The sequence below is a fragment of the Eucyclogobius newberryi genome, unplaced genomic scaffold (genome assembly GCF_026437365.1).
Source record: "Eucyclogobius newberryi isolate DKJ021-1_F unplaced genomic scaffold, fEucNew1.0.hap1 SCAF_14, whole genome shotgun sequence".
Taxonomy (NCBI): Eukaryota; Metazoa; Chordata; class Actinopteri; order Gobiiformes; family Gobiidae; genus Eucyclogobius; species Eucyclogobius newberryi.
The window spans coordinates 10,939,091-10,963,519 of NW_027315768.1; the positions used below are offsets into that span (position 1 = coordinate 10,939,091).

At 39.0% G+C, this 24,429-nt stretch overlaps 1 protein-coding gene across 1 annotated transcript in view; it reads left to right on the top strand.

The window, feature by feature from the left end:
* The first annotated feature begins 363 nt into the window (after positions 1–363).
* Positions 364–24,429, top strand: part of LOC140360069 (dynein regulatory complex subunit 4-like) — a 38,487-nt gene continuing 14,421 nt past the window's right edge. The window contains exons 1-2 of the mRNA XM_072445384.1: positions 364–1,237; positions 18,373–18,459. Of these exons, the coding sequence (XP_072301485.1) occupies positions 364–1,237; positions 18,373–18,459 (961 nt within the window). The remainder of the gene's footprint in view (positions 1,238–18,372; positions 18,460–24,429) is intronic.

The window sequence follows — 24,429 nt, forward strand, 5'->3', positions numbered from 1 at the left end:
CCAAAGAAGAAGAACTTGGATACTAGCCGCCATAAAACACCAGAGAAGAAGAATAAGAAGAACTTGGATACCAGCCGCCATAAAACACCAGAGAAGAAGAATAAGAAGAACTTGGATACCAGCCGCCATAAAACACCAGAGAAGAAGAATAAGAAGAACTTGGATACCAGCCGCCATAAAACACCAAAGAAGAAGAACTTGGATACCAGCCGCCATAAAACACCAGAGAAGAAGAACTTGGATACCAACCGCCTTAAAACACCAACGAAGAAGACCTCAATTCCGAGCATCCTTGTAGCTCATTTTCCTCACATTTTCCTCAACCCTTTGTCTTCTTTTGTGTTTTTTGAAACCTAGTTAAACATGCCGCCCAAAAAAGGAAAAAAGGCTGAAAAAAAGAAGAAGCCTGTTTTGATAGATGGCCTCTCTAAGGATGACCTGACCGTAGAACAGATAGGAGACCGCATCCAGCATATGCAGGAGGTACTTGATCGAGAGAGGGAGGAGTCAAACTATTTTCGGCTTGAGAGGGACAAGGTGCATGACTTCTGGGACATCACCGAGAAGCAACTGAATGAGGCCAAAGCTGAACTCAAAAACCTGGACATAGAGCAGCACAAAACCGAAATCAAACTTCAACTAGAACTTAAGATGTACAGATACAAAATGCGCTATCTTCTCTGTGAATATCAAAACACTATTGGTGAGCTCGAAGCTGACAGCGTAGCTTCAAAAAAGACATTTAAGGCGGAGCAAACAATACTTGAAAACAGACTTAAGAATGATCTGGCATCTCTGCTGGTAAACATACATCAAACGGACATTGAAACTCCAATCATGGATCTTATGAAGAGACATCAAGAAGAAATGAATCATATAAGAGAGATTTCAGAAAAGAAACTTCGAGATGCTGAGACCAAGACTGAAACCAAGATTGATGGGCTGCAACTGCATCTCGCGAACAAGAGGAAAACCGAAGTCTGTCTGGTCAGGGACAACTGGACCGTATTCATCGTAACCTTGATGGCGAAAGACACCGCGATATATGAAGAGGCCAAAGCCTTTCTGCAGACCATAGAAGACAAATTTGATGTCCTCATGGAGCTTGAGCAAACGGTTGAAAAAGAATCACTCAACCTGAAGAAAATAGAAAAGGAGCTGGCACAAGTTTTGAAGGAGAAGCATCAAACGACTAAGAATCTGACCAAAATTCAAGAAGACGTAGCGTTGATTCAAAGTAAAATTAAGTATAGGTCCAAAATGTTTCAGAACGAAAAGGAAACTGATCTAAACAATCTTACTTTAGAACATGAGATGCTGCTAAAAAAGTTTAAAGAAGTAACTGGGCAGACGAGCTGAGAAGATGAAAAACAAGGCAGATGCAAAACACACGGAGATGGAAAAAGCGATACGGCATTTGACGAGCCAGATTGAGATTTGGAAGATTTGGATTTAACACGGAAAAAAGTCAGTGCAATCCTTCAATCGTCCTGGAGTGTTCCATTGTAGAAAGCGCTTCAGTTGTGTACAACTACAACTGAAGCAACAAACAACATCAAAATAAAAATATGACCTCAGTTCCTTTTCTTAGTCGTTCTGTTTTGCTGCTCGGTTGAGAGAAGTTGGTTGGACGTTTGCTCATACAAGCCACACTTTAGTGGAGAATCTCGAGCTGTGACGTTTCTGTGGAAGATAGACGTCCCTTTCCATGGCAGATGCACTCATCATGGACATTTGGACGGCGGAAGAGAAATGTTACCTTTTATTTTGAGCATAAACTCCTAATGTGTTATTTTATTAATGAATCAAAATAAACAATTGATACACTATTACTGAAATAATTGATAGCTGCAGTTACATTTACCTAATATGAATTACCGGTAATATGAATTTGTACTTTTCAGAGTAATTTTCTGTTTTGAGTAATATTATTTTATTTCACTTACTCTTCCCAGTGTGAGTAAACCTATAGTAACAAAAGTCTTATGTGAACAACATTAATATATTCAAGCACTTCTTTCTTTACAGTCAGAGATTTATTTTTTGGGGGAAATACTGAATTTTGTGCATTATTTAATGTTTGTCAAACTCATAATTCAGCCCATACCTGCTTGCCAATGACTCAGCCCTGTCCTGCTTAGGAAATCAGGACAGGGCCTGGTCAGTACTTGTATGTGAGACCGCTGCAACACCAGGTGCCACAGTGAAGCGGCAAGAGGAAACTGGTACTATATAAATACACTCCAGTAATAATCATTTTAAACACATTTTATGTCCAAACTATCCTTTAAAAATGTAAAATGTTCTTTAATTTAGACCTTTCGACTTCCATCCGAACGTCTCATCCACGTGGGGCCTTCTTCAGGGCATATTGGGACTAGCCTACAATGTTCGACCATTTAAGATCTTTTTGAGGGGCCCCATGCAGCCAAGTCCCACACAACCAAAGACTTAATTACAGCCAGTGCCTACAAAATTGTTACTCGACCCACGTTTACTCAGTTATCCTGGTTTAGCCATGGTATAGTCAAAGTTTAGCTCCGGTTTAGTTTATTATTGTGTGTGGAAGTGTGAACACATCCCAAGTTGCTGACAGTCATTATCCAAATGGAGGCAACTCTCTGTTTTGAATCGTTACTTTATACCCATCGCATATCTCCTTTATCACAATCTACACTTCTGAGCCTTTTTACTCGCTATACTGTGTGCTTTCCTATCTCCTGCCATCTCCTCTCACCCTCCTCTTTTAGCATTCTTATCACGCCCACTCCAACAGTCTTTCTGCCCTCTATCTTTCCCCATCACCGCTATCTTTCCCTTCTATTTTACATCTTATGTCACACAGACGCGTAGATAAGAGGCAGCCTGATGATTTATATCCCAGACAACCTCCCCATCGAGTCTCATTGATTTTCAGCTTAGTGAAATGTCATAGATGTGTGATAGTAATCAAATCATACATCATAGGCTGGGCAAATGTCGCTGGAGAGAATTTGATAGATAGACTCTGTGTCGCAATTTTGGACTTCTTTCTCTCACGGATTGGCTGAGATAACTTTTCGAAGCACGTTTGTTTACATTCAGCACTGGAGGTTTTATTGTTTGGACCAAAAACCAATTTTGACTCCGAGATGGAAAAAAAAGACTTGAGATAGAGAAGGCTATACCATAGTTTATTGAAGGTGGGATAAAAAAGTATCTTGAAGGTATAAAGTGAGGCGATAACGGTAAGGTGTGAAGAGGCAGCAGTAGTGAATCCTCCTGATTGTATATAGCTGTTGTGTCGATGTGCAAGGAATGTTACCCACAATGCATTTGAGAAAACAATGGCTTAGAATTGTGTGTAATCAGTTGATGAACACAAGTGTATTTTTTCTATCGGTCGAGGCAGGACAACGTTAAAAAAAAGGACCAAAAACTACTATAAACCAGGACGAGGGGGCATTTTTACTCTCTCACACTTGGGATGCTGCCCTGGAGAGGTCGGCCTGCCGATGGAGCCGTTTTCCTGCCTTTATCTGTCGGAAAACTGCGCCGAAACCTGTGTAAATCAATTAACAAGACCCAGCAACATCACCTGACAAAACTGGTCTGAATAAAGAACAATGTGTGTTGCCAAATTCATTACCAAGACTAATTAGTACAACCAATACTGACTTTTATTACCCCACAATCTATATTTTTTTGTTTAATATGATGAAAGTGTTATGCATATTTTCAAAATAGTATTTATTTTCTTAAATATTGCCTTTTGTATCAAACGTCTTGTCATTTCATCCCCCCAAACTAACTTTTATTCCATATATCTTTTGACGATATGTTTTTCTTTGCAAAATCCTTGGTAGCACTTTGGAATAACTACACTTTTAATTGCCTAACAAAGACATTGAGTTTGAATTAATTTAGTCTTTGTTGTTAAAGAGACTGAATTGAAAGTGTACTCAGTGGCTTTATATTAATTATTTATGGTTGTTACGCAACTAAGTCACAATGACAGCTTCCATATCCCTCTCACACAATTCTGTTGTTTTTTCTGTTCTCTGTCTTGAATTCTTTGATTGGTTTCACCTCCAACAATGTATTTATGTGTTTTTTCTAATGAATAACCAACATAGCTTTGGAACCAAGCATAGTTGTGCACCCAGCAATCATCGGTGAAAAAAAGAACCCCTCGGCAAACAATCCAGCCTAGAAAACCTGCATAAAAGCGAATTGAACATACTGATGTGATTTAATGAGGGGATTTACGCATTGCTTCTCGTTATCGCTCTGAAAATGACACCTCTCACATTCATTTATGCTGCGGCAAGGTGATAATTAAAGTCACAGCCTTGGCCCGGCGCGCATCTGCGGGCTCCATGTGCGACACGGAGAGACAGGGCTGTGGTTGCATCTGCTATGTGCGGATTCTGGCGCCAAACGTTAGCACAAGCAGCCGTCGAAATGAGCGCACTACAAATCACTTCAAGGCGGTGGCAGTGGTGGTGGCTGAGAGGGATTTTTGTCGTTCTCTGTGCACAGAGTTGACAGAAAACAGTGTGATAAATCGTGGAGAGTGATTGTCGCACGGGGTCATGTAGGGTGAGAAAAGAGGGATAAGAAAATAGTTGAAATGACTAGAAGTTGTGCTGTTGGGTACACATGCCTGACGTGAGTAGCCGCAGCATCGAGAGTTTGAATCGGGCTGTGCTGTTCTGTTCAGTGCAGTCTATGGGCCAAAATCCTTATCATTTTTGTAGTTAATTTAGTTTTAATCTGCACTTAACTGTCATTTAAGGTTGACTGTGATTTAGATCCTTTCTATTTCTCTGACCAACTTTTGGTCAATATTTTTGGCCAGGGACACATTAAGAGTGAATTCTGATCCTTGCAAAACGGGATAATGTCTGAAAAGTTGGGGGTAAATTAGTTCAATAGAAAAAGTATCAATAGGTGCTGCCCGGTGGTTGAATGGTTAAGACACAGCACACGTATGCCAGGCTCAAAGTTCGATTCTCGACTCTGACTTATTTATTTACTGCATGTCTTTCCCTCTCTCTCATCCCCCATTTCCAACTGTCCTCTCCAGTCTAATAAGGCCTAGGGGCCAGAAAATTCTTTAAAGATAGCGATTATCATTGTACTGCTCTTCGGTATCTCCTATAACAACGATAGTATTGGACTTGTAGGGCTGGTTACCATGTGACCTGCTCTGTATCTGCTTGGGGACAAGGGCCCTATTTAAGCAAATCTGCTTTAAGAATGTTACGTGCAGGGCTGGTTGGGTTTGGCAGATTTAGTTTGAGGCCATTATTATCTGTATTACGGACAGAATGAGTAAAAGTAAGATCCAGACAAATATAACCCACACCATCAAAACCCTTTTTGCATTACTGCATAATAAACTACTTCCATTGCAATAAACTCCAATACGGGCTGTTGTACACTGCAAAATCCCCACACACCGGCTCAGACAGCCCCACAATATACTCCAGCCTCAGCTCATGAAGTGCTTAGTCAACTGTCCCATGTGTCCAGCATATGGGTCATTACCTCCTCACCAGTGCGCCCCAAATCGCCCGGCGCATTCCTCCCTCGCCATGATTGTTTTAATAATGGGAATAATATACAGTTTCCCGCGCTGTGGCTGGACATACATGTTTGACTTGGTTTTATATTTTTAACCAGTGAGATGTTTTCCAATTTGGTTGGGTCTCTGGAGGTTCCGTTGACGCGGTGACTGCCGATGGTGTTTATTAATCTTTTGCGTGTAATAGTGGTGTTGAGGGGATGAATTATACGTCTCCTGTTCGACTCTTGTGTTTGGTATGTCGGATGGGAGCAGGTTGTCGGGGCCTACGAGGAGGTGGTGATGAGGGGATAATTGGATATACACTACACAAAAGTTGGACTGTGCCCCAGTTTTCCAGGCGCAAGAAAAAGTTTGCCCATTTGGTGTTATTACAGCTGAAAATTTTTTGTACAAAAAAAAGAAGAAACTACTAGCTTGTATTAGTATGTGTAAGGGTTATAGGGGCAAGCTTTAGAATATGTTTATAAAGTTGTAAAAAAGAAATAAATGCTGAATAATTTCTCAGCAGGACAAAAAGGTCAAACTTTGTTGCACCATACTTGCACCTGCAATATTATGTACCATATAAAGCACTGTAATGTAATGGCAACTGGTGTTAGGTGTTTTTGTTAGTCATTACAGGGTGCTTACAGGTGCTGCACCTGCTTTTTACCATCTAAAAAACTTCAAAAAACAAAACTAGTTCATCTTTAACCGTTTGCAGCAGTCGGCTTTTTTCGTTTCTAACCTAATGTATTCTGAGCATCCTAATTATTTACTGTGATGAGTTTATAGGCATTTTTCACTACTTTCAGAGGTCAGAGAGTTTACCGTCACAGTCAAGCTAACAAATATTAGCATGCTAACAGCGCACTTCCTGCTTACTCTAATTAGATTCAGAGAGCGCATTACGGTTTCATTTTCACTTTAATTTGGCCGTCTGCAAAGAAAGATTACAGATTGCGGGGAAAGACTTGAGTCGTGGTTCTAAGATTGTGGGTCGTAGTTCTCACAGTGAGACAGAGACAAAGATTAAACTAAAGAACTGTGATTTATATCAAGCCTGTCTGATATTTTGTTATCGTGGTCCTCAAAGAATCCGCTGAGAATGGGATGTCCTCATTCTTTCACAAACGCAAAAAACACTGCAAGCATGTAGCGCTAGCCTCCGCTAACCGGTACAATTACAGCAATTATAACCACATGGAACAAGCGGAAAAATTTAAATTGTGTTAAATCCAGTGTTCAGAAAAACACAATCCTCTTTCTCTTCCACAAATGTACAAAGTGCCATTTTGTGTGCACTTTTTGGAGCAAAACAGATTTATTATTTATTAAAAGAAAGGTAGACTTGAATACTGTGTCCTGATGTTAACTTTTTTTTTGCCAGTACACATCCAACTTCACAGCAGCCCAAATTTGATCAAAATTATTATTTTTCGTTCAGTTCAGATTATGAAAAAAACTCTTAGGATTAGTTTTCAATGTAATCGCGTTATCAAGTCATCAGAGAGCGGGAGCTTACGATAAAGTAACAGAAGAGCGCCGTGTGCAGAGGCGGATTACAGCTCTGAAAGGATCACAGGTGAGACCCAGGGACCCGATACAGACATGGATACTAGTAATACTTACAATCCTGTGTTTACTTCAGCATCCAGGCCATTCTGTTTTGCTGCTTTTCTAGCAAATGTCCATAAATGTAACAAAATGTCTTGATGTTCAAAACAGTGTCCAGATAACTACACTTGAATCCTTTGCTACGATATTACACCAAGTTAGTACTAGTCATACTATGAGTTTATTAATGAATAACATTAACTAATCATGATCATAATGAGTTCCACTGTTAACATGAACCTTTCATTACTCCATCATGAAATGCATTATGGAGTTAAATTAACTAGTCAATACTTGATGAATTGACTGTTATACCTCCTAAATGTGGATGCGTTAGTTGTAGCCATATCTGCCCTGGGTTGACTGACAGACGCAAGGCCGTCATTGTTCTCTACAACCACCACCAACAGTCATACACACAGCACAACTCTGTGTTGTAGCTGGTGTCGTCCATCTCTAATGGACACACGTGTCGTTCATAATGAGCCTTTCTGGGTTTTGAGCTAAAAACAGCGTCCATTATCCCACCTGTTGCATCCGGGAAGGATGCATTAGTACATTCATTTAGGATATTCATGTATTCTGAGCTTTGGCTAATGCGTCCGTCTTATGACAAGAGTATACTGTACTTTTCGGTACGGACTAAGCCGCTACTTTTTCCCACGCTTTGAACCCTGTGATCATTACAACTGTGCTTCTGATTTATAGATTTGTACTAGCTAACGACCACCGGGGAGCACTCTAACAGGAGGCGCAAGTGTTTGCACACTGTTGAAGAAGATGTTAGTGGACAGTGGTCACTGTCCAGGGGACACGTCGTATTTTCGATATTTTTTTATCAGACCCATATTCACGGAGAAGGAAGTGATCTAGACGAGGAAGTGATCTAGACGTGGCGAAACGCAAAGACACGTGGAGCGCGGACATGTGATATACGGTGGCCTGCAGTTTAGAACCTGTCACATAGAAATGAAACTTTCTTGGCCCGACCTGATGTGCATCACTACTGTGGACCATATTTCTGTGTAAATATCTCATGTTGCAATGTATCTGTGTCTTCATACTAGATGTGAAGACACAGGTACATTAGCTCACACAAAGTCATCAAGGACAGAGGAGACAGTAGGGGCAATGGGGACAGTAGGGACAGCTGTGGTGTGTTCTTTGTGTTCTTTGTATGTTAAACTTCAAAATGCTGTGCGTTTTATTACAATCCAACTCAAATTCACAGATGAATTAGTCTAATTAGCCCCTGTGCCTTTTCTTTTAAATGTGAGCCTTTGTTTTCATGATGTACAAATGCATATGGTATTGCAAGAAAATTATGTTAAACTAAATTCTAGCTTAATCATATGAATTTAGAATTTGATCTTAAAATGCCCACATTATTTTCATGGTGTTTAGTGCCTTGTGCTATTTTGTCAAAACTGAGCCATTTGTAGCTTGAAAACCCCATTGGAAAACATGTGCAATGAGCTCGGAGTGTACGGTAAAACATTCAAAACAACCACATAAATAAACTATGAAGAATATTATATAAAACACTAAACGTACCAAGACACACTGTGAAATAAGTCAGCTAAAAAGATTAAGTAAAGTGCTTGATCATACATGAAATCTTATTTGGGAAAATACACTTGTTTGCTTCACCTAAACTCGACAGTAATTTTAAACACAAAAATAGTATAATTTCTGTAAAACAATTGTAAACTTTATAAACATACACATTTAATAGCATTGCTGTTAATAAAGATAAATAATTTAAGTTAGTTTTTGTAACTCCTAGAGACAAGAAAGTATAGGTAGTGTAACAGAGTGTTATTGGCCACGGGCACAGTCCTCCCCAGCTGTCTGAACACTCACGTTTGCTGAAGTCGTGGAGGTCCCTGAAGGCATCACACGGCCCTCCTGGCTCATAGGGGCACAGTGCCTTATCCCCGCCTCAGGCCTTGTTCTTCCCAATATCTCCATTTGACCAAGCAGCAGCAGAGGAAAGCACATTTTGCTTGGGTCTACATATCCTCATCGCAGTGACATCTATATTACAGAAACCGGGATGAAAAATGTCTGTGGCGCTTTTTATTACCTCTTTGCCAGAGCCTCTTTTCAGAGCGTAATATGAGAAAAGTGCAGATAGGAGTTTTGCTCTTTTCTGTTGAAAGTGTTTAAAGGTGGAGATGTACCGTGATATTGCCCATAATACTTTGCAGATTTCTGATACGGCATCAAATATATGGTTTAAAAGAGACATAAGACTGAACAGCTGTGCTCTACTTCAAGTCATTTTCAACTTTTCTTCACAAACTGTTGCTTGATTGGTGTAAAACAGTACAATTTGTCATCCCACCAAAATAAGTCATCTAGAAAATCATACACGCAGATTTTTTTTAATTGTCTTTCATAATAAATGTTTTGTTTGTTGCATTAAATTACTTGTAGCTTATGGCCAATTTTGTGCAGTTGAATTTAGAGTCTGGCAAAGATGTAGTTTAAGGACTTTCGAAGCAAATAGAAGCGGACGGCCCAGTGATGTCACAATGTATAATATAAGCATGAAAAATATAAACGCAACCAAACACTGAGGAGGGTGCATGAAATGAATTTGGGTAGGGTTAAAGGTGCACTTTAGCTTTTCTGTTTGAGATGTTTTGCACAGTATTTGCATTAAACGTATATCTCCAAACATGAGGCGGCACATGACCAAGTTACATGACGTACTGTGGAACATTCCAGGCAAAGCATTAACATTTCCATGGAGACAAGCAGATATCTCCATAAAACAAGCAGGCGTTGCCTCCAGGCCAAGGTACAGGTCAAATCTGTGGAGAGGCGAGCCCACTTACAGTAAGAATGCAAGTTTTAAAAGGTAATTTTGAATAATAAAAATGCATTGACTTGAAAAAAATTCCATCCAAATTTTAAAAAAAAATCACTGAGACAACCAGGAAATTTACATAATGCACCAAACTAAAGGCAGATATGTACATTGTTGACTGCTAGATTTGATTGGTTGGTGAAGACTTATATTTCTTAATTTAAAGATTTTTTGGCCCATAGGCTTTATGAGGTAGGACAGTTTTTTTTTCCCTGTGAAATGGGGATGAGAGACGGGGAGGACATGCAGTACATTGTCTGCGCCGGGAGTCGAACTCACAACGTATAAGTAGAACAAACAAACAAAAGATAGAACACAACAGAAACCAACCAGAGAGCGAAAATAAATAACAGTCACAACCAGTACGAAGTCGGTCAAATTTGTCCATTTTTTAATTCAAGCCGAATGTTATTTTTCCATTTGTTTCATGTTCGTTACTATGTCTGTCCAATCCTTGATCGTTGGTGATGTTTGTGTCAAAAAATAAATTGTGATATTTTCCCACCACCAAAAGAAAAATTCCAAAGGTATCCAGTCACTGTGTCCATGGCAGGAGTTTTGAGGTCCAAACACTGTTCTAAAGTTACATTTCTTATACCGTATTTTCCGGACTATTAGTCGCACCTTTTTTCATAGTTTTGGCGGGGACTTATATTTATACTTATATACTAATACTCCAGAGCAACTTAAATGTGATATTATTTGTTATTTTCACACTTGCAACCACATTTTATACTCCTGTTTCAACTTATATGTTTTTTTCTTCTCTATTATGCATTTTTGGCTGGTGCGACTTATAGTCCAGAAAATATGGTATATAAAGTCGGCTCTGGGTTATATTATCTCTTTGAGTTCAGGTCTCATTTATAAAGCATGCATACGTACAAAAATGTTATGTACAGGACTTTCCATGTCACGTTTACTTGTGGAAATTAGCAGTTTGGTCCAAAGAGACAAGACGGAAAGCAAACTGTGCTCAAAAAGATAGATTATAAATTAAATGTGAAAGTTTGCGGACATTTGTGTTTTGTCCGTATGTGCTCTTTACGTCAGAATTCCACATATAAAGTTTTATAAATGAGAGCCCCAGTAGAATATTGCATTATCCACTCTACTTACTCGTGACCTTGTCATTGATTGTTTTTTAGCTACAACGTCTCACACACCCAATCTTTTTTACTCCTTAACCTTGGTACATTTTTGGCAAAGAAGGCCATAAAGAAGCCCCCTAGCTGCTGTTTTTAGTGAGGCATCAGCTCCATCCATTGGCCCAGCGAGGCTTGTGGGAATTAGGTGCAGATTTGATTTTATATGATGAACATTAAAGCGGCGTCACCCTTCAGTGGGCCGCCTGATTCGCAGCGGGCTCATTCCTCAGAATATTGCATCTGCAGCACGGCTCTGCCCACAAACCACAAAATGACTGCGACGGCTGAAACTGTTTTGTTCAATTTTTACACTTTACAATAACAACACTTTTAGTAGCCTTAATGAAGCATGGACAAAGAATTAACTGATAATGAACAAATTGTTAAGAATGATTCAGGCATGGTAAATACTTAATTAACACTTTTACTGTTGACCCCTTAATTTTATAGTTACTAAGCCTAAATACTTATTACTGTAAGAGCTTAAAACACAACTAAAATGTGAATGTGCTGCTACAGTCTAATAACAAGTATAAAAGTCACATTTATCCTTGATATAGACTTTGGTTTACATTTCTTTCCTTGATATGTTTATGACAGTTCTGAGTCCGTGTGTTGAGGAAATGACTTGTAGCAGGTCGAAGGAAAGCGTTCAATATATGTCTGTTGTTAAATGGCAAAAAAAGAGTGTATTGAGAGTGTATTACCTCTATTTGTTTATTATGCAATGTGTTCTTGCATTATTAGAGCTAATTTCCCTTTTTAAGTAGTTACATGGCGGATGTGTGACACAAATTAACATCTTATTGTTTTTATTCTGCTAATAATATCATATTTTCTTTCACAATCTTGAGTTTTCAATGTATGCACACATTTGAAGAAATGTCAAATGTAACTAAAAGGATCAGAAGCATCTGCTTAAACCAATGTTTACACTGTGTAATAATGTCAATACTACAATAGTTTCCTTATTAAGAATAAAGCCTGCTTAATATTCCAATTTCCAACCTTCAAAACAACAATTATTAAATAAAAAAAGATTTTCTGGTGTGGGCGACACATTTCCCGTACACATATGTTTTAGCTTACGCGTGTGTGCCTAATATGATAATAATTGTGGTGAGGGTAGCTAGTACGCGCTATGCTAATGCTACGTGACAGTGCCAGCATAAGGACTATAATAAAACAGTGGTGGCTACGTTATGTCGGGGCTAACAGAGTGACGGCCATTACTCATTCCTGCCTTTTTACTTTGAGGACGCCTTTTTTAGTTTTTTGGGCAATATGTTCCATTCGGTTCCAATTTGAGGAAGCATGAAATGATATGACGCTCTGTAGCTAACTGGCAGCGAGAGGTAGTAAGTTCAAAAATTAACTGAGGCAGTTATAGCTCAAAGTGGGCAGTAAAAAGATTAATCGACCTGGCAAATGATTTTGACTTTTTAGACCTTGAATTCACATTTGTTCTGAAGTTTCATTCTTCTACTCAACTAAACTATTCTACTTCAGCACAATATAAGTTTTTTGTATATGTATATTTTGTCCAAGTACAATACATTTAAATACATGCAAGACAGTTGGGCTTAAGCGTTTTATTCTAATGCACTGTAAAGCATTTTATGAATGAAAAGCGCTTTAAAAATGAAGTTTGATTTGTGAAGTCGATTCTAAACTGAATCTTTCTTTGCCAATGTGTTGCTTACATTTGTACTGCCCTATAAAGCATCAAACAAACAAACAAAAAATGCTAATTAATATTTTAACAATTGAATCGCTACATTCATCTATCCATTCAAAAATATGTACAATTCAATAATAATACAATATATCAATATAACACAAGCAATGGTGATGATGTCACGGCGGTAGGTAGAAAACACAGCACCGCTAACGGAGCAATGCTACCAGTGGAGCTAATAAATAAACTAATAAAGCTAAGCTAATAAACAATCACCATATGTTACATTTTCTCGATTGTAGTTGTGGGCAAAGACTATGGACTACATTTCTTTTTACTTGTTTTTGTTTCTTGCTTTCTCTCTTGTTGTGTTTTGCTCCACTTTTATTATATTTATATAAAATATAATATAATTTATATTTATTTATTATATTTTTGTAAACATTTTAAATAAATAACTGAAAATTAATTGAGGGATTTTTTAAAAATAATTTAGATTAATCAACATAAGAAAACAGTGACACATTTATTCTCCACATCGCCCAGCTAGTTTTGTTTTTTTAGCACGTACTGTAGCTTAGTGACTGAAGTGTTGATGTCTGTAAATCCTTTAAGCTGAAAATGACAAACACATTGTACTTGGTTTGTTATATCTTAAACATTGTAGTGATCTGCTTTGGTCTTATACTGTAAGAAACGTATCACGCAAATATCAAAGAAGCCTGCTTACATCTCGATATCCTTCACGATTAGTCAAATGACATGCACAATTCCGCTCTCAAGAGATTTAGACAGCTACTTTTCACTCTCTATAATGTCCCTGGTTTATTTTTAAAGATTCTATTTCCGCATGGCTGCAAAACGCTCCGGAATGAGTCCAACTGCATTCCCCGTCTCATTTCTTTAAATATGTGCGCGGCCTTTCATCTCTTCACATTAGTCACACACTGTACGCTGCGTTCAGATCAGTGCAACCTCGCCTGCCTCACTTTGAAGATCATCCAGCAATTGCATATTCTATCAATATGTAATTATGTGATCGCAGGCCAAACTGACACTAATTCCAAGCTTTTTAACAAAATCAATCGAGAAATAATGATCATTTTCCACTTGACCTGTGTGTGAACTTTTATTGGATGGATAATTATGCGTTTAGGGTTTGTAGAGTGTGTTTGCCTGAGTACTCGAGCACTTTGACACAGGAGAGGTGAGGGGAGTGCCTGTCACTCACTGCGTCTACGCGCACAGGAAACTCCAAGCACCTTCTTGATCAGATTTTAATTTTGTTTCTCCATCAAACTGGTCAGAGCACTTTTATCCCAGTTAACACACCGGTCAAAGAGAAGAATCGGTGCAAAGATGGGGCGTTCAGGGGCGTCTTGTCATTTAGCATCAGCAAGACCATTTTGTAGCTATAAAACATAAATCAACAGGAGAAAAAAACTGCATGAATAAATTAAACAAAAATAACAAAAATCATTTGCTTTCTTCTTTTTGTCTGTTTGTATTATTATTATGACTATTATTATTTATATTCTTACCAACATATACATTACACCACTATTTATATCGTGTAAAAACGTTATAAATATTAAGATAAATCATTCAAATGCTAAAAAGTTAAATGCTTCTTCATTTACTGGTTTCTTGTATAAAAAGTGTTTTGTTATTGTTGTTTTTTTGACTAGAATTGCACATATTTGAGACGTATACATTTGAAAAACGTATGAAAAACGCATTATTGTTTAAACTCTTCACTGTCTCACTTGTCTTCATTTATTTTGTATTATTTATTTTCTATGAGTGAGTCAGTGTCAGGTGTGCAAAGTCTGTTAATGTCATATAAATCATAAACATGAGTAGAGCCAGGTTTAAAATGTAGTTGACATAGTAAACACACAATAAATGTACAGAGGGGATATTTGGTCTCTTTGATATCTTATTCAATGGAGTTACAACTTGAAAAATCAGGTTTAGAATTAAATATGAGTAAATTCTTGGGTACGATCCGTCAGCGTTTCTGAACCTCTGTAAAGTTGGTGTAGGATCTACTTTTAGAGCTGCTCTTCATGTCTCTGGGGAGGAAAATGCATTTGAAGAAAACGGCTTTTGAAGTTAATATGTCCAATATAAATCTGTGGATGCAAGTTTATTAAATGTAATAAAAGAACATTTTTGAAGATCGTGAAAGCTTCTATGTTCAGAGAGCAAAGTGACCAAAAAGTAGAAAATTAAGATGGCCTTTAAAGGATTCTAATCTGCAAATCTAATCATGATTCCTTTCAAAGAGTCATTAAAAATAAATAGTAAGAAATCAAATTCTCACTTTAATCAGAAAATAAACACTGGGATGAATGAGGCATTTTTTAAAAAAATTGTGGGACATTAAACATCATTAAACTTATCATGAAATATTGTCAATTATGTCTGGACTGAATTCACAAAAAGTGGGGTCGTATTTGTGTATTTTTCCTTAGTACACACAGTCAAGTGGTGAAAGATCCTGCTTTACGTGCACAGAGCACAGAAACATTCGTGCAACTTTGATTAAGTTCACGCTGCAGGTCTTGACTCTCAATTCTGATTGTTTTTCCCAATCGATAATCGCTCAACATTGCAAACAAAATGTGACTCAAATCAGTTTTCCTGTGTGAACCTGTTTGACCTGATGTACAGGACAAAACCAGGAGTCGTGCTGTTGTCACATCACGAGACGGACTATATTTATTTCAATACAAACCTATTGTCAGCTTTACATTTTTGTCTTAAATAGGCCAACATTTATATTTCATCTTCCTCGTACAACCAAGTCAGTTTCTATCTTCACTTTTTTTTTTGCCATGCTGTTATCTGGCAGGCGCATGAATACTTAATCTGTTTAATTCCCGTCTTTTTGACTAATGTTTCATTTCAGCGCTGTAGAAATCAGACTGCAGACACTTTGCAACAAATCAAATTGAAATCAGATCAAGTACCGCACATAAAAGGTCAAGTTTGAAGGACAAAAAAATCTGCTATTCTCACTGAAAATCTGATCCAGGTCATAATTTGGACAAAAAAATTGGATTCGTAGCTTTTGAGCGTACTACATAAGAAGAATGCATTATTATGTACGTTTGTGGCCCTTAGTTTACACAATTTCATACATTACAGCTTCAAATTCACACCTGCTACTGCTAACGGCAGCGCACACCACATCAAACACTGCAGACACCTAAAAACAGCCACACATCCCTCTCGCCTCTGCGAGTACACAACAGAGGCTCCCTATCCCCTGATGCAACCCATAGTCATTTCCTTCACTCCCCAACTTTCCCCAATGCAATTACGGAGCAACACGAGACCGATCTTGCTTCCGCCCTGGCTTTATGTTCGCCGCTCGCTCTCTCCGCGCGCTCCCTCCTCGCCGTACACGCTCCAATATGTTTTTGTGTGTGCCCGGATATAATTCAATCATCTTCACTTCCAGTTACTCTCAGGGCAAAGAGGCAGACGCAGACGCTCCCTTATGGTTCTTCTAACTCAATAGAAATGTGATTGTGTTGGAGTTTTTTTTCCGTCTGACCGGGGTGTAGCCTGCAAACTCAAATATATATATATAAACAGGCCCCAGACAAATAGATTATAGTGGTGTTTTAATGTGGCTTTGGTCTAGGATGGATCTGAGGCGGGTTCATCTTTTGACACATGCCAGATTTCAGATGTCTTTTTTTGTATTATGACTCCTAGTACTCCTAGTTCTCACGAAAAATATAGTTCTCAGACGAAAATCAGTAAAATACAATAAATTATCTCTGTTGCTGTTGGACAGGACTGAGAAATACCTGTAAAAACCTTTTATCTTACATCTTAAAATGTCTCTATTTTGATGTATAAGTACATTTTATGTTACAGGAAATACATTCTCTTAAAATCGTAAAATTATGCTAAATTACTACTAAAATATGGTTCTTACAAAATGTTGATTCATATAAGTTCTTGTCTGCTAATAATTACTTCCCATGAATTACAAATAAGATTGATCTTGTTAGCAGTGCAGTAATAATGCATCAGTAAACACCGCTAAAGCTTAGAGTATAAACTTCATGCTAATGTTTTTTGATAATTACTTTATGAAAACCCTACTTTTTAGATATGCTATTTGAGAAACTGTGTTAAAAATTGTGTTGATTTCTTAAATGGTGAAAGAGTTGAGGGTAAGACACGGGCACATAATCGGCTGTGGTGACCCCGAAACGGAAAAGCCAGTCAAAATAAGATTTACTATGAGAAACTGTGTACAACTGTGTACACAATCCCAGCTGCAAGTAGTAGACTAGACATGCAGTAGTTCAAACACGAATGTAGTATGGGTCTGAAGTGTGTGCAGGATAAATCAGTCAGCTATTCAAGCGCGGAAACAAAAACGTCATGAATCAGACGGCAATTTACATGCCAAATGTTTGTTGTAGTAAATAGCTTGTCACACTAGTTAATGTCTTGATATATTTGAAACAGGCTATTGAAAGATATCGTCTGCCAAAGAAATTGAGATATAAACTATTGTAACTGAACCCATTACTAAAATACAACTGTCACGCTACAAACATCCGTCCTCCCTTCTTGGTTGTCGAACGATTTCGCCCAAAACGTCCCTGGCGACTGACACCTGGGACACCTTTGATGCCTTGGTCTGACCGCACCATAAGAGCTGCTTTTAGTCGCATTAGGCAAAACACATCAACTACCTGCACATGGTCGGGCGTTCCCCTCATCAGGAGTGGTGTTAGTACTACATCTCCATGCTAATGTCAGCACGCAGTAGTAATGAACATGGCTGAAATGCTAAGAACAAGTTTGGCGATGATTTATGGACTTAAAAACCGCACAGGAGGTTTCTGGATCGTTATTTTTGATGTCACAAATGTGGGAAATCTGAAAGTTTTGCGAGGCTCAGAGCGAACGACAACTGAAACACACGTGAATGAAGCGAAATACAACTCCAGGTATGTTTCTGATATGATAGGGTTAAATCTTTGAAAAGTCGATTGCGCGTGGTGAAAAGTTAGGCTATACAACGGAAATGACCAACGCAAAGGTGTCCAAAAGGCACCCTCACACACTAATTGCAGTCATATACATTTCTCGTTGCCTCAAGCTGCAAACCAACCACTCAAATTGTCAAAAGCAGGAGGCTAGCTGTGCGCGCTAATGCCTGGTGTTAAACAGTGGGAGGATCCCGCTAGCCGCCTGCAGATAGCCCCGGAAATTATATACATTTAAGAAGAGGTTTTTGTCGTGATGTTTTCCACCCTGCAGCTGCTCCTTCTGACAGCCTACACTTACAACTGGATCTCTGGACACAAGACAAAAAAACGAGAAAAAAAACACACACATCCCCTTTTCCTGCGAAACGAAATGAGCGGTCAGGCGCCCGAACCAACCAATGTCAGATTCCTTTTGCCTTCGCTGGAGCCCTTTGTCTGAATCGTAGCGGGGACTTGACACGTTGTGGTGCTGGAAGGCAAACCCGAGGCTGCCCACTTTGTTTGCGAACTGGTCAGCCTCGCAGCAGATCAAAACCAGAAGCTGAGCGAGGGTATTCGCTCGGGTGAGTTTGTTCCTCCACCCAGCCCTCGGAGCCATTGTTCAAACTGTCAGAAAGCGGCAAACGCAGGCCACGCCCTTCCCTGCTTGTCGTCAGGTTGGGTTTTGACGGACTGGTGGAAACAGAGGATGTGGTTTATCGGAGGAATGCATATTTCAAGACAGGCCCGATTATATACTTTGAGATATTTTTGTAGCACTGGCCTGTGTCGTGTATTAGAATATAAAAAAAAAGTGTTCTGTTTGGCGCATGTCTCGTTCACTTCAAATGAGAATTATGCGTTCAATCGAAATCTTATAGAACTCTAACTGGATTACATTTCAGATTCTGTTGTTCTGTTGTTTGTGATTTATTTGTATGTAATGATTCAGTTAATTAATTGCTTATTCAATTAATCAAATAATGTACTTATCTGAACTATTACACAGACTCTAATACATAAATGTTACCGTCATCTGGGTAAAATTTTTGAAAAACAGAAAAATAATTGGTAAAAAGATGGCTAAATAATTAATTGACTAACCCTAACCATGATTAATCAATTTGCATAATCAATAATCACTAGCTGCGTCCCTAACATATTGCAACATGATGCTAACTCAGATTATTTGTAGAAAGGGCAATGTAAAAAGGCTCTACCCACTTTTTGAACATCTATCTGTAAAATCTGTTTGTATAGGCAGCTCTTAGGGACCAAATTGGATCAATGTGCACTGTCTGCGTATAATAAAAAAATTAATTTAATTGATTGCAGACCCAGAAGTCATGTTGGTGTGCTGTTAGCAGGCTAGTTGTTGTTAGCCGCTCTGTCGTAGCCCGATTTGGCACGGTTTGTCTTGCTGGACATTCTCAAGTGCTTGAAATGCATATGACAAGTTATACTACACCTTTCACAAACGTTCAGTGAACATAATTTAAGATTTTACTAACATTTTGCCTCGTTGTCTCTGATTTGACAACTTCCGTGTTGGATATGAGCGGAAACTATGACATAGGAAGAGGCAATTACACAACCGTTACCTAGCAACCGTACTGTAAACAAGAGCCAAAATCATATAAATTAAACAACAGTTGCGATTTGGCAATAATTATTGCCTGATAACACCTGTATTTAGTTGAATTATTGTTTAAACTGTCAGAAAATTGTGTATTTTCAATGGCACGCGGGTTTTTGATGACACAAGGAAGGGAATTGTGTTTTTGAACAAAGCACTACTTCCTGTAATTTTAAAGTTTTATTTTTCAAAATATCTTCTCAAACTACATCTTAAAAATGTGAAACTATGATAAATATTTACCACCGGTGTTATCCACCCGATCTAAGTCGTAATTAGAAACATATAGACTTTAAGTAACCATACACTTTTCAGATTTGTTCCATCCAACTTGGAACTGAGAAATAATTGCAAAGTAAAACTTATTATTATATTATTAGATGGTGCCAAACCAGGCAATGCCACATCCCATAAGCTTTAAGTGAAACATGCTGAGAAACTTATGCCAGTGAAAACCGTAATCACATTGCAAGGGATGTGTTAAGGTAAGGAATTTAAACTGCTGTCAAATTACCCTGTCAAACAGCAGTTTTTCAACATTTTAAGACGGTTTGAATCAAGTAGAGCCCCTTTAAACATGAAAATTCTACAAAATGGTTCTGAACTATGCTACAATGCGTTTACAAATGATTGACCTCAGTCCACTCTGCCTTTCTTTGCTAACATGCCACTAAAGGTCTCAATCTGAATAAACACCCACCGCTTCTACGGACCAAACGCACCCGTCTAAAACCCCATTGCCTTTGATCACAGCTTCGGCGTCACACATTGAGTATTCAGCTTACCTCTGCTGAATTTCCTCGGAAATGTGGCCGTGCGTCTGACCTCAGCTGCCCTCTGTTTGCACTTTTCTCCCGCTCCGAAAGTCTTTGTTGTGTTGCTTCCTCTCTGTCCATCTCCTCCGGCGTTCAAGATGTGCTGCGTCTGGGGAATGGGGCGGCCTCCTGTCACACATTTTAATGAGTCTCATCTTATATTTCCCCCCAACGCATCCATCATATTGTCTGAGCGCGCAGTCATTTCTTTTTCCATAACGCTGGAAAATAAAGAAAAGGCGGTCCGCGAAGACACATGTAATATTTCAGTGCCTTTCGTCCCCAAATAGGAATAAAGTACGGTTGTCTTCTGTGACCGACCGCGACGTGTGAAGTGCAGAGAACAAGCCAGGCAGATGTTAGGTCTGGTTTGTGTCTCTGATGCCTAAACTTTTGGATTGGGTGGATTTTGGAATGTTATTTCAGTTCTACGTGAGGTTTCCGAGAGGCAGCAATGAGACTATGAAAACGTCTTGGTGGTCTTTTTGAGGCTGGAGTTGTAAAGGGTTTAGTGAGGCCGTGGAGAGAAACGCCGCAGAAGAATGTGGATTTTGGAAATGTGCAAGGCAACACCCGGTCAATACAACAAGACGGGTTATATACTATTATTGTACTTACACCTAATGAAGTACTTTGCCTGCAAGAGATGTTATTGCTTCGACTGGGGCGGGATAGAGAATGCCAGAACTGCGGGACCCCCAACCAGCGCATCACTAGTGGACTGTGTGCGGGTCGTGTCCACAGTGCTTCAGAGTTGGTGTTGGAAAGAAACAAGTGCAGCAGGTGAAGCGGGGAACTCAGTCCAAAAGTGTATTAGAAAGACAATAGGCAAGTTTCCCCACATCTGTATAACTGTTCCCTCAAATTGGCTCCATGAGAACCCCACAGAGGTCAATATTGGTCATTTATCCTTGGGACAAACTAAAGAGATGGGGTAAATCGGAGCGAACATGCGTATGTGGAGCTGTGGCTTGTCTCATCACTCAAAAAAGACTTTCAGCACCAACAGTTGTAAGAATAAGTAGTTGGTTTATGTGCATGTGGAGGGACTGGACTTTGGCAGCAGGAGTTCTTCCCTGAGGAGCAGCGTCAAAACACTCATTTACTTTACAACCCTCCAGCGACCCAAATGTTTGAGAATGTTCTAAAACATGAAATGCCAAAGTAAAGGTGCTCAAAGATATCTAAGTCAGTAAAACAAATAATGCATCATTGTGTCCTGTAAGGCTGAGGTAGACTATATATTGTCCAGCCAAGTCACACATTTTAAATAGGTTTGTTTCAGTCTTCTTCGCAAGACAAACTTTCTCTATTATCGTGTTCTTCTCACTCACATTAAATACTTATCCAGCACCAGCTCCGTTGTCACATTGCCCGCTGCCGGACAATTGTGAAGTATGTCGGAGTAGATAGAGGAAGCCGTGAAGAGGACATTTGAGTACCAAGGGACACGTAAACACAGCCATAGGCCACAATCGAGCGGAACAGAATTTGGGCCACAAGGTAAAGTACGGCGGAGGTGGGAGGTTGAAGAGACAGTGATAAAAAGGAAGTGGTGTATGAGTGGTCCTCAGAGGGGGTAGAGTGGAGAAGGATGGGGCAGGGAGCTGTGGGGGAAGAGGTCCAACGCTGAGGGCCCAGGAGAGGCGTCATGATGGGCACGAGTGAGAGGAGAAGTGGAAATGACACTAAAGAGACGAGAGGGTGTCCCGCCGGAGAGATGCACGACTTCATGACAGGCACACGGCCCACCGAGCAGGGATTCAGCCAAAGTCAGAGCTGGAAATGAAACTAATTTGAAATGGCTTTTGTTCGGTGCCATGAGAGGTCAGCGTTGATTCTATAAGATCAAAGAACTTTCCTCAGCATAGTATGTCATGATTTTGATTCATTTAAAAGACAATATTGTGTAAAATCTGCTATTCTGAGCATTTAACCATGTTATAAAATTGTCTCCTCATCAAAAATACGCATGCATTCATGTTTATTATATTAATCCTGTATACAAATCTTCAGATTTGTGATTTCATAGGTAAAAATAAGGCGGTACCCTGTGTTGTTTAGTCCATAAATCATTACCAGACTCATTCTGAGCATTTCTGCTGTGAAATTGCACTTATCACAACTGCATGCGTCCATGAGCATGTGGGGGCAAGCTAGCTTGTATTTATTTCAGAGATGGTCATTTTCTCTGCAGCCAGTCGATACAGTGCTAACACCAATCATGATGAGACATTGCTCCAGAAATATGTGTTTCTATTGTATCTTCAAATTGAAGCTTTGGTAGTCAAATTATGAAGAACAAATCTCATGCAGTCACATGAGATTTAGGGTTAGATTCTTTCTGCACTTACTTGACACAGATCTCACACATAAACACATTTATGATATTTCAATTACAAAAACAAATGAAACATAATTATTATTACTAATTGTCCTAATATTTTCTCACATAGAATCAAACATAGAACCCTTTGTGGCTTAAATAGAACTATTTGTATTCCATGTATGCTCATTTTTGCATTTTCCAAATAATCATCTTATTATTAGTATTTTATAAGGGTCTAACTTTCTTTCTGCAATGATTTTGTTGTTCAAAAGATAAATAAAACAGCAATCATTATTATGATTGTTGTACATTTATTTAACCATGTTTATAAAAAAAAATCTATCTAAAAATCTAAATCGCTTTCAAGAATAATTTGGGCCAAGAGGACTGCAGGGCACGTCACATTACCCGTCACTGACATTTACACTAAAATGTAAGCATTGAAGAAAATTACAACAGGGCTACATTAAGCCCAAACAATGTTTCTTTCTTTCTGTGTTTTATGTATATAAAACCCCTCAGAAGAACCAGCTCAAAATGTTTCAGCTCAGTCTGAAAAGTGTTCCAAGCTGTGGGAGCAGCATAACTAAAAGCTTAATCCCCCAAATTAGACCACACGTAGTACAAACAATAGACCACACGTAGTACAAACAATAAATGGCACAAGGCCAATCCTGTTGTTGTGGTGCAGTGGTTACAGGCACTGCTCATAGGAGGTTTGTGCCACTTTCTCCCACATTTCACCCAGTTGTCCTCTATAATAAAGCCTTCAGACCTACAAAAGTTAATATTATCATTTTTTCAGGTATTACATAAGTAGATCACCATTTTACATTTTGTTCATTGTAAACTGCAATATTATCTAAAACAGCTAAGTAATAGAAACCGGTTGATTGACCTCTTTTTCAAAATCGTAACAAGCTTCTTCTTTTTTTATTAAGTGTGATATTTTAGAACTCTACATGTATCACTCGGAGTCATACTTTAAAAACATAATCACAACTAAGTACAGTGATGTGGGCAGGGATAGGGGGTACGTGAAAACAGGAATTTTCTAAGCCTTCCAGCCTCTTTCATTAGTATAATATAGTATATAATAGTATAAAACAAGCATACAACAAAATACAACTGTGAGTAAACTAATGGTGAGGAAACACAGCTGTAACAAGATTAAACGCTCATTAAAATACATTTTGCACTGTGTATCGCCTTAAAAATATTGTAAAACTATCAAAATTAAGCTAAGCATACACTATAAATCACACATACTCCTTTAGCAACTCTGTCTGTATAGCTTGGCCAGACTGTTTTGAAACCAAGCTTTTCTTTTCAAACGTTGACCCTTGAATCTGAAAGTCAGTGTCTGGACAGTAGCAGTCTGCAGACGCCTCCCTCGAGCCTGCTCTATTTCTGCGGTGATGATTCGACCCAGTGGCTCAGGGCGGCTCCACGGTCTGTCCACGGCGGCACACTGCATGTCCACCAAACACTCCAAATTGAGTCCCTGCTGCAACTGTTCACAGCGCCTCGTCAACTGTATCCTACCAACCTCCGGAGGCTTCATTTGGACACCGACTTAACAAATCACTATGTTGTACAGCACTGAAAAACACTCGCCTCGCTGAAACTGGCTATTGTAGATGACTGGATTGCCCGAAAAACAAACGACAAATTGCGACTCGCTTTTGGGCACTGGCACGGTTTTCTCACTGTCATCTCAAAGAAACTGAAACGGCATCAGTATTTCAAAGCAACTTGGTCCATCGCCCAGATA